This window comes from Protobothrops mucrosquamatus, unplaced genomic scaffold (assembly GCF_001527695.2).
Source record: "Protobothrops mucrosquamatus isolate PMUCROS unplaced genomic scaffold, P.Mucros_1.0 scaffold109, whole genome shotgun sequence".
In the NCBI taxonomy this organism is placed as follows: Eukaryota; Metazoa; Chordata; class Lepidosauria; order Squamata; family Viperidae; genus Protobothrops; species Protobothrops mucrosquamatus.
The window spans coordinates 893,443-903,948 of NW_015386481.1; the positions used below are offsets into that span (position 1 = coordinate 893,443).

Genomic DNA, 10,506 nt, shown 5'->3' on the forward strand with positions numbered 1-10,506 from the left:
CTGGCTTTTATGCCTAAGGTAGGACTAGAATTCCCAGTCTCCCGGTGACTGGCCCAAAGTCACCCAGCTTAGGACTTTTTTCAGCTGGGTGTCATCATTTTCATGGAAGGGAATCAGAATACAACTGGAAGGGACCTTGGAGGTCTTCTAGTCCAACCCCCTGCTCAGGCAGGAGACCCTAGGACATTTCAATCTATCAATCAGAATAGAGATGGAAGGGACCTTGGAGAACTTCTAGTCCATCCCCCTGCTCAAGGTAGGAGACCCTAGACCATTTCAAATAAATGGCTGTCCAGTCTCTTTTTCAAAACCTCCAGTGATGGAGCAACCACGATTTCCGGTGGCAAACTGTTCCACTGGTTAATTGTCCTCACGGTCAGGAAGTTCCTCCTTAATTCCAAGTTGCTTCTCTCTTTGATTAGTTTCCATCCATTGTTTCTCGTCCTGCCCTCTGGTGCTTTGGAGAATTTGAGTAACTCTTTCCATAGTCTCGGTAAGGAGCAACCAAGATGTTGTCTATTGTCGTGGGAAAGAATGCAGGAAGTCCAGATCCCAAAAAGGGTGAGAAAGGGGAAACTTGAATTGAATCAAAGACTCGTAGGGCTGGAAAGGGACCTCAGAGGTCCTCCAGTCCAACCCCTCCCCCCCAGACAGGAACCCCACACCATCCCAGTCAAATGTTTGAAAATATTCAGGAGAACATACTCAGCTAATTCTGGGGGGGGGGGGCTGGCTCTCTTCCTTTCTCGGCCTCCTTTATCTTAAGAAGAGAAGATGGGCTTCCTTTGAAGACGTAGGATGTTGTAGGTGTTCAAGCCTGGCACGTCAAACCCAGGAGACAGCCCCTTGGGGTCAAAGGGGTAGAAGTTAAAAAGCTGACCGTCCTGGGCCTCGAGGGAAATCGAGGCAGGCCCTACCTTCAGGATGCACGGGAATTCCTTCTCAAAGACCACCTGGAAGGTACGGTCTTCCAGGTGATGGAGCTGAATGGTCCGGTAGCTTTCGGGGATGACCTTCTCGATGTGAGGTCCGAACTGCTGCATAAGCAGCTCTCCTCGGGGCCCCGCCTTGACCTCGTAGAAAGTCAAGTTGGAGAAGGTGTAGTAGCCCACGTAGGGAGCAGGGCTCGGGGGAGACTGGAGCTTCTTCTTGACTTCCCGGAAAGCGGACTCCAGGGAGGGAATCAGGTACTCGTAGGTCTGGGTTACGAGGTCTCCTCCTTGAGGGCGAGGACCGGCCATCAAGAGGATGAAGCTCAGGCGGAGTTTGGGGACGAGGGAGAAGGTGGCCGAATAGCCATCGATGTCCCCGTCCTTCCGGAGGAGGTCGTAGCCCATCTGCTCGTTGATCTCCCAAGGAGCGCCCGTCTTGTTGGCGAAGTAGTCCCTGGAGCACCTCAAGAGCGGGGTCAGCATGACCTTCAGAGTCTCCGGCTCCAGAAGACGCCGGTGATAGGTGCCCAAGAAGAGCATGGCTAACTTGGCCAAGTCGGCAGCGGTGGAGAACATCTGCCCGGAAGGTCTATACCAGCCCAGGTCGTAGAGAGGAGCCACTTCTCCACTGCCGTAGACGCCGACGGTCAATCTGGAACGGAGGTTGGGCGTGAGGTCAAAGCCCGTGTCCTCCATCCCCAGAGGGTCAAGGATGCTCTCGGAGACCCAGTTCTGGTAGTCGCCCTTGGCAACTTGCTCAGATAAAACGTGAGCCAATAGCGAGAAGGCCAGATTGCTGTAATGGCACCTGCGGAGGAAAAGCAGAGAAGATTATTGGGTCCATCACCCACCAGGAGACAGTGAGTTCTAGTTCCACCTTAGGCATGACAGCCAACTGGGCAACCTTGGGCCAATCGACAGAAGGTGGTGAGTTCTAGTCCAGCTGGGTGCCTTTGGGCCAATCACCAGGAGATGGAGAGTTCTAGTCCTGCCTTAAGCATGGAAGCCAACTGGGTGCCTTTGGGCCAATCACCAGGAGATGGAGAGTTCTAGTCCTGCCTTAAGCATGGAAGCCAACTGGGTGCCTTTGGGTGAATCATCAGGAGACGGTGAGTTGTAGTCCTGCCTTAGGCATGAGAGCCAGCATGATTGAAATGGTCAAGGATCTCCTGCTTGAGCAGAGGGTTGGACTAGAAGACCTCTGAGCTCCCTTCTATGCTTCTATGTTCTGAATATAGGGACAATTGGGCACCGGTTTGAAACCCTCAGCCCCGAGTAGCACAACCAGACGCACAAGGTCAACTGAGGTCTTCTGCTCACCGAGTTCCTGGATCAGCCACCAAGACGTCATCTCGGAGAAGAGCTAATGCTTCTTGGGTGGTTCCTTTCCACACGAGGCTGGTGGACCGCAGGCGCCTGGGCAGACCTGAAGAAGCAGGAAACCACATGAACATGGGGGTCACCTTGCGACCTCATCTTCTAGGCCAGGGGTCTTCAAACTTGGCCCTTTGATGACTTGTGGGCTTCAACTCCCAGAATTCCTCAGCCAGGCACGTGTGCCTGGCTGAGGAATTCTGGGAGTTGAAGCCCACAAGTCATCAAAGGGCCAAGTTTGAAGACCCCTGTTCTAGGCTATATATATAAAACCCTCTGCTCAGGCAGGAAAACCTAGACCTTTTGAGACAAAATGTTGTCCAATCTCTTCTTGAAAACCTCACCACAACTTCTGGTGGCAAGCCGTTCCACTGGTTAATTGTCCTCACTGTCAGGAAACTCCTCCTTCATTCCAGGTTGCTTCTCTCCTTGATTAGTTTCCATCCGTCGCTTCTTCTCCTGCCTTCTGGTGCTTTGGAGAAGAGGTTGACCCCCCTCATTCTTGTAGGAGCCCCTCAAATATTACAAGGCTGCTATCATGTCTCCCCTAGTCCTTCTGTTCATTGAACTAGACGCCCCCAAATCCTGCAACCGTCCTTTGTATGTTTTAGCCTCCAGTCCCCTAATTGTCTTGTTCTCTGCACTCTTCACCTCTTTTTCCGGCCAATTTTTCCTACCTGACAGTTGGCTGGCCATCCTTCTCAGGGTGACCGAAGAAGGCCTGGGGGGCAGAGGTTTGTCCTCGAAAGAGCTTGGGCCGTCCCCCGAGTACGTCTGCTTGGATTCCTTGAGGTGCCCCAAGGGGTTTTTAATGGAGAAATTGGGGGCATAGCGCTCCAACGAATCATCCAGAGAATTTATCTTCCCTTCCTCCCAAAGCTTGTGCAGCATGATGGTTGGGAACAGCTTGGAGATGCTTCCAATTCTAACACAGAGGGACAAAATCACACAATTGCATAAAAGAGCACAGTAGACAAAATTGGAGTCACAATTTGTTTCTGCTTGGGGAAAGAAACCCGCCCCCCATACACACAAATCCACGAGGCCGCAAATGTGGACAGGCGTGTCGCCCTGCTTGCCGTCCTCATTTCTCCTTTGTTCTCCAAATTAAGTCCGTGTTATAAAATGAATATTTTACAAAATTAACAACTCTGCTTTAGGGCAGCGGAGAAGGGTCTCTCCAGCCTTTGAGTTAAAACGGAACAGAGGAGAATCAGTAGAAAATATTGATTTTCCTCGGGAGAAAATCGTGATTCCCGAAGGAATCGGGCATTCTCACATCTGAGGTCCCCCCCTCCAGAGTTAGGGCTTGCTTGCGTGTCTGAATTTCTGGGAAGCAACTAGAATCCGCGCAGTGCAAAAACGCGCACTCGGGCTCCTGATCCTGCTCCCACATCTTCCAGTTGAGGAAAACCCCAAATCACCTGTAAATGGAATATTCATTGGGAAGACCGGAGAGGTTACTGGAGCCGTTGCGTTTCCCAAAGTTACCGGTCCACAAGACCGTGTCGTTGTAGGTGACAATGGCGGACAAGGCTGGGAGGCCTGGATTGCGGATTTTGTGCTGGAGGAGATTGTCCACCTAGAGAGAATTTGGGGACCAGAAAGCAAGGAATACAATTTTCAGACTTCTATTTCGCTTATGGCTAAAGTGAATGGCTAATATTCACATTTCATTTTAAGCCATGATACTGTTTCTGGATAGCTTGTTGGGGGGACCCAATCATCCATAGCTTATTCAAAGAACAAGCCGCAGTTTAGTGTGATGTGTCAAGGCAGCCAATGTAACTGTGCTGTGGGAACTCAACCCACAATGACTTATTCAGCAAGCTAGAGTTGAATGAGTTTTCCAAAGGCTTTACTCCTTCTTTCATCTGATTTACAGCAGTTAAAGGAATAAAATGGGACAGAAAATAACACACTGGAAATATTATTATTAAAAAAAACATCAAAGAGAATAGAATAGAATAGAATAGAATAGAATAGAATAGAATAGAATAGAATAGAATAGAATAGAATAGAATAGAATAGAATAGAAGCCATTGCATCCATCCATCCATCCATTCATTCATCCCTCCCTCCATCTGTCATCTAATCTCAAGAGTCTGGAAGGGGCCTTGGAGGTCTTCTAGTCCAACCCCTTGCTCAGGCAGGAAGCCCTACACCATTTCAGACAAATGGCTGTCCAGTCTCTTCTTAAAAAACGTCCAGTGTTGGAGCATTCACAACTTGTTGATGCAGGTAGTTCCACTGGTTAATTGTTCTAACTGTCAGGAAATAACTGGACCCATTTGATTGCAACACACCTTTTCCAGAGCATCCTTCAGGATGGGGATGGGGTGGTCCAGTTGGACAGGATCTGGATAACGGGGACACATCTCCACCGCTGCTGCTTTGGTGTCCGTGGTGGCTGAGCCTAGCAGAAGAACCAGGACAGAGAACAGGGTCTAAGGGCAGGAATGCGAGTCGAAGCATTCATGGAAACCCATATTCGCAGGATGATGGGCTTCGTGAAGTCATCCCACCTGAGAAGGTCCAGATAGGTTGGAGAGCCATATGAAAACAGGACCACCAGAACCAGGTTGGGCTGAACTCTGAGTGGTCTGGAGGTTCACGTCTACAAAATGGCTAAAGCAGTGTGTTTCTCAACTTCATCTGTCTGAAATGGTCTAGGGTCTCCTGCTTGAGCAGGAGGTTGGACTAGAAGACCTCCAAGGTCCCTTCCAGCCCTAGGATTCCATAATTTGGTTGTCTCCTGCACTAAAGAAATACAGAAAGCATTGTTCCAGATTTTGTGCAGCCGGATCTGGTAATCAGAGATAAAAAGCCAACTGAGATTAAAATTAATCAGCAGGCATGCTAGAGGGAGCTTCCTTTCATAAATGAGAGAGAGAGAGAGAGAAAGAGAAAGAGAGAGGGGGGAAGGGAGGGAGGGAGGGAGAGAGAGAGAGAGAGAGAGAGAGAGAGAGAGAGGGAGAGAAAGGGGGAGAGAGAGAAAGAGAGAAAGAGAGAGAAAGAGAGGGGGAGAAAGAGAGGCAAAGAGCGAGAGAGAGAGAGGGAGAGAGAAAAAGAAAGGGAGGGAGAGAGGGAAAGAGAAAGAGGGGGAAAGAGAGTGAAAGAGAGAGGGGGAAGGAATGAAATGAATATGGATGGATATGAATGAATATGGAGGAATAACATTCATCTCTCAAGTCAATTTAGTTTATCTTTTTATTTAGGCTGCCAGATCTGGGCTGACCTCATTTTTATGCGGCTGGGATTTCATGTATTTAATTAGCGTCTGATTTAGCCTGACGTGCAATTGTCGCCACCCCGTTAAATGTGCATATTTAAATGAGGGTTTTTCCTCCAATATCTTAAAAAGAGGCCAACAGAACACCCGATTCGGTCCAAAACGAACCGGGATATTATCAATAGGAGAGCAATTAAAGCGAATGAGACCTTGCAGCGTTTAAAACCAATCAAGCCACATTAAACACAATTAATCAACCCGCAGGGGTCCCGAATCATATTAAGTGATTTTTCTGCGTGACAGTAAATGCTTTGTGTCCTCCCTTTCACTCGGGTTTCGTTTGAGACCTTGACGAGTAAATTAAATTAAATTAAAGGTTTAGGCGAAACCCTGAGAACTTTTTCATGATCGGCTGCAGGGTTGAATGTACTACATGTCCCATCTTCCAAGGAACGTGCAGCGAAGCGTGGAGAAGCAAAGTGGAGAATGCCCTTGGTCCCATTTCAGTCCGCCACGAAACCACCAGCTATGACGGATCTTGTACTCACTGGACATCGCTTTGGGTAGGCTGTACTGCCACAGGAAACAGCCAGTCATGGCCACAAAGAGCAGGAAGAAGATCAGGAGTGCCACATGGACCACCTTCCCTTCCATGGTGGAGAACGGGAAGAAGCTCAGCCTAATGGCGGTCTAATGGGGGCAGAAGAGAGAAGGTGAGCTGCCAACTCGCGCTTGCCCTTCGCCATCGCTTGGCGCCCGTCTGCCCTGAACTCTAGGGAGGGAGACTGGAGGTTTTAGGGGAAACTGAAAGTTCTCTGTATCTCCCTGAGATGCTGCTTCAAGGTCAACCGGCTGGGAAACGAAAGGAGCTGCACGCCAGTCTAGCTAGTTCAGGGGGACATGCTATCAGTGTTTTAGTATTTGAGGGGCTGCCACAAAGAAGAGGAGGGGGTCCACTTATTCTGCAAAGTACCTGAAGGCAGGACAAGAAGGAACGGATGGAAACTCATCAAGGAGAGAAGCAACCTGGAACAAAGGAGAAACTTCCTGACAGTGAAGATAATTAACTAGGCTGACTCCAGAAGTTGTGGGTGCTCCATCGATGGAGATGTTTAAGAAGAGACTAGATAGTCATTTGTCTTGAATGGTCTAGGGTCTCCTTCCTGAGCAGGGGATTGGACTAGAAGGCCTTCAGGGTCCCTTCTAGCTCTATTTTGATTGATTGAACCTACACTTGATCTAATCTAAAAACTTCTTTTCTGACTTTGATTGGCTATGGGTGAGTGGGGGGCAAGAGGAGGAAAGAGGAGATGGTTCCTGCGAGGGGTCCGGGGATTGGGGACCCCTGCCCTAGACAGCATCTCCCCATAACTCACAACCGTTCCCACGTACCTATCCCAATCTGGATTATCTAGAAATCTCTGCCTTTCACTTCAGATAAGGCCACACCTGCCTTATCAATATTAAGGGTTATTGGGGTGATGCAACCATCATGAGAATACAGTTTATATCACCACCACGATAAGGCAATAAGGGTATAGATAACGGATATAAAACGTGTCAGGGGGGGGGGAATTATTGCTTTTAAAAATGTCCTAGGTTTGTGACTCACCGCTCAAAGTGGCACCACGCTTTATTGTAGTAGCTAAGTTAGTAAGAATGTGGGAATAACAAAATAAGAGTTGGAAGGGACCTCGGAGGTCTTCTAGTCCAACCCCCTGCTCGAGCAGGAGACCCTGGCTTAGACCATTTCAACCAATCGATCGATCAATCAGAATAAGAGCTGGAAGGGACCTTGGAGGTCTTCTAGTCCAACTCCCTGCTCAAACAGGAGACCCTAGACCATTTCAATCAATCAATCAAACACAATCAAACAGAATAAGAGCTGGAAAGGGCCTCTATTATTCTATGTTCTATTGTTTTTCTTAATTCTTGATTCAAAATTCTTTCCTCTCAACTCTTCTGGCAAAGCCACCCACTTCCTGAACTTCTGGGTGCAGGATGGTCCTCAAAGGCTGACGGTTGATTCTGTGTGTGTGTGTGTGTGTGTGTGTGTGTGTGTGTGTGAGATCGGTCTTTAGCAACCCTGTTGCAAAATTCCTGAATTCTCCCCTTCTTCTCCTCCTCTCCCTGGGGCCTTGCCCTCCTACCCAAACATCTGTGAGAGATGGACTTACCATGACTCTGGAATCCGCCTTCCTCCTGCCAGCTTCCGATGGAAAGAGAGGTGGGCGATGGGCTCAGTAGTAGCAGATTTTCCTCCTGCCTCTCCGCTTCTATCGCCCGGCTCTGAGTTTGTGCAATCTGCTGCTGGGAGAGAGCAAAATCCAGATTTATGTGGCTAAGCTCCCTGCCACAAGCTGTTGTGTGTCTCCGCAGACCTAAATGACCAGACTGCAAAGACCTAGGAATGGAAATAAAACTACTGTTCCCCCATCCAGGCAAGAAATGGAAAGGGACCCCCCCAAAAAAATTAAGAAGGGGAGGGGGATCTTGCACAGCTAACATACTTCATGCTGGCTGGGGAATTCTGGTAGTGGAAGTTCACACATCTTAAAGTTGCCAAGGTTGAGAGACAGGGACCTATCCTATCCTATATTCTAGTGCTATTGCTATTCCATTCCATTTTCTTTACTGCTTTATTTGCTGAGAACGATGCTTCAATTCATGTGTCATTCAAAACAGAAAAAAACAAACAAACCAGGTTTGTGATCCATTTTCAGCTTCATCCAGAATTCTAGGGACTTATTAGGATTCCTACAACTCGGTGCTTTTTCCCTAGGGGCACTCAGCGTGCACCTTTGATAAAGGAATACACATAACAAGCAAACCCCCATCAAACCGAGTTTACTCAAAGCAGCAAGGTCTGCCCCCCTGTGGCCAGTGTGTGTGCTGTAACATTTGGCAGAGGAGCCCCGGAGTGGCTTATTTTTATTCTCTCCCTTCCTTCCTTCCTTTGGTGGAAGCTCCAAGCAGCCACCGAAGAGGCTGCAGGGAATATAAGAGAGAATTCCTGGAGCTAAAACTTCATTTCTAATAGGACACGGAGGATGGCAGAGCAGGGAGTGCTGCCCTCCTGTGGCCAGATAAGTCCATGGCATCTTTTTCCCTAAGGCACAGTTACTGGATAGTGTGTGTGTGTGTGTGTGTGTGTGTGTGTGTGTGAGAGAGAGAGAGAGAGAGAGACAGACAGACAGACAGACAGACAGAAATCAAAAATAATTTTATGAAAAGTGCAAAAATTATTTCATTGGAAGTTTATTTTGGTAGAACAGGACATTTCTGAGCACACCCAAACCCCAAATCCTTACAAAAGGTGATCCTCCGTGACTTCAACGAAGAGCAGGAGCACCAGGTGCCCAACAGGTCCAACCTCCTCACTGCAGGATCACAAATACAGTTGAAAATGGTTTCAAACACTTTATTGTTTAACACAAGCATCACATCTTCCGACATAACTCAGCTGCAACAGTATGTACAATTCAAAACACAATACAGGTAAAATACATAAAAAAATATCATCCAATAAGGATAAAAAGTCACATTTTTATCATTGTAAAAATTACAAAAGCAATGATAAAATACCGTGATGGGTTAAATAATTCACTAATTTAAAATGACATTTTTAATAAAAAGGTGAGGTATAAAAGAAACAACAGTTGTCACCAACAGATTTCTCACAGAAGAAAGAAAACGCAACTTTAGTGTTCAAATACATGAATATCACAACAGGTATCTCTTGGTGAAGAGACGGTGATAAGAACGGATACATATAAAGGATACATAAAAACAGGCAAAAGATAACATATCTTGTCTACCATAAGCATCACAACTACTTAACAACAGTAAATCCGGAGTAAAATTCAGCTTTATTACAAAACATACACGTCAAACAGAATGTTATCAAGTCTGAATCCCATTTACAGATACTTCAGAAACCAAAAGATAAATGTGTGTGACAGAAGAAATCAAAATTAGTGAGGGGACAGCCGCATACTGTGTGTCATGATTATTTACCAGTCAGAACATAACTTACACATTTTAAACAACAGGCAAGGATAAAATTATTCCCAGGTGGAAAAACAGAAATCTCTTACCAAGCACTGGCCACACGCTGGTCATTTAAAAGGCCCATGAGGATTTCTTCCTGGTTCTAGGATCCATCGCCAGGGCTAAATTTACGCCGGGCAGAAAACGATAAAATCTATAATCCATCAACAGCCACATCTAGGATTAAAAAGGGCCACTGAGGACGGTTTTTTTTTTTCTAAGAACCATCGCCAGGGCTAAATTTACAGCAGGCAAGGAACCTACTCAGGGTTTCAGTGGCCACGCCTAGAATTAAAAAGGGCCACACAGATTTATTTTCCAGTTCGAGGACCTGATGCCTCACCCTAGCAAAAAATCTAGTTATTAATTTATTCAGATGGGAAAACCTCATCACAAAGTTCAACACCAGATTTATTTTTGGTTCTAAGAGATCCGGCTGCTTCTGACATTATTTCTCAGGGGGTGAAGGTGGGAGGGAAGTGATCCAAAAGGATTCCCACCATCCAGTTTGAGACTCAGCTGGACTCACAACTCAAACGAGAGGAGGAGCCGTTTCTGCCTCTGCCAGGGGGGGGCTGGGGGGGCACACAGGCAAAGAGCAAGGACAGCCTGCGCTTCCCTCCCAAGGCGCAAGCAGTCCCATCAGCCCCAGCCCCTGCCAGTTGCCCCCCCTTCCCTCCCAAGGCGCAAGCAGTCCCATCAGCCCCAGCCCTTGCCAGTTGCCCCCCCTTCCCTCCCAAGGCGCAAGCAGTCCCATAAGCCCATCAGCCCCTGCCAGTTGCCCTCCCTTCCCTCCCAAGGCGCAAGCAGTCCCATCAGCCCCAGCCCCTGCCAGTTGCCCTCCCTTCCCTCCCAAGGTGCAAGCAGTCCCATCAGCCCCAGCCCTTGCCAGTTGCCCTCCCTTCCCTCCCAAGGTGC

The 10,506-nt window shown here is 47.9% G+C and overlaps 1 protein-coding gene across 1 annotated transcript; it reads right to left on the minus strand.

Moving 5' to 3' along the window:
• Positions 1-761: 761 nt before the first annotated feature.
• LACTBL1 (lactamase beta like 1) lies at positions 762-4,684 on the minus strand. Its single transcript, XM_015812743.1, has 6 exons — positions 4,613-4,684; positions 3,731-3,888; positions 3,079-3,231; positions 2,984-3,027; positions 2,253-2,358; positions 762-1,740 (listed from the first exon to the last, which is right to left on the minus strand). Exons 1-6 carry the CDS (start codon positions 4,682-4,684, stop codon positions 762-764), a joined length of 1,512 nt encoding a protein of 503 aa, XP_015668229.1.
• Positions 4,685-10,506: the final 5,822 nt, after the last annotated feature.

Excerpts from the sequence above, each read along its gene's own strand:
- LACTBL1 (XM_015812743.1), bottom strand. The coding sequence starts at position 4,684 with ATGTGTCCCCGTTATCCAGATCCTGTCCAACTGGACCACCCCATCCCC. Across the intron at positions 3,028-3,078 it reads CTCAAGGAATCCAAGCAGAC|GCCTTCTTCGGTCACCCTGA; the intron begins GTACTCGGGGGA and ends TCTGCCCCCCAG. Across the intron at positions 1,741-2,252 it reads GTGGCTGATCCAGGAACTCG|GTGCCATTACAGCAATCTGG; the intron begins GTGAGCAGAAGA and ends TTTCCTCCGCAG.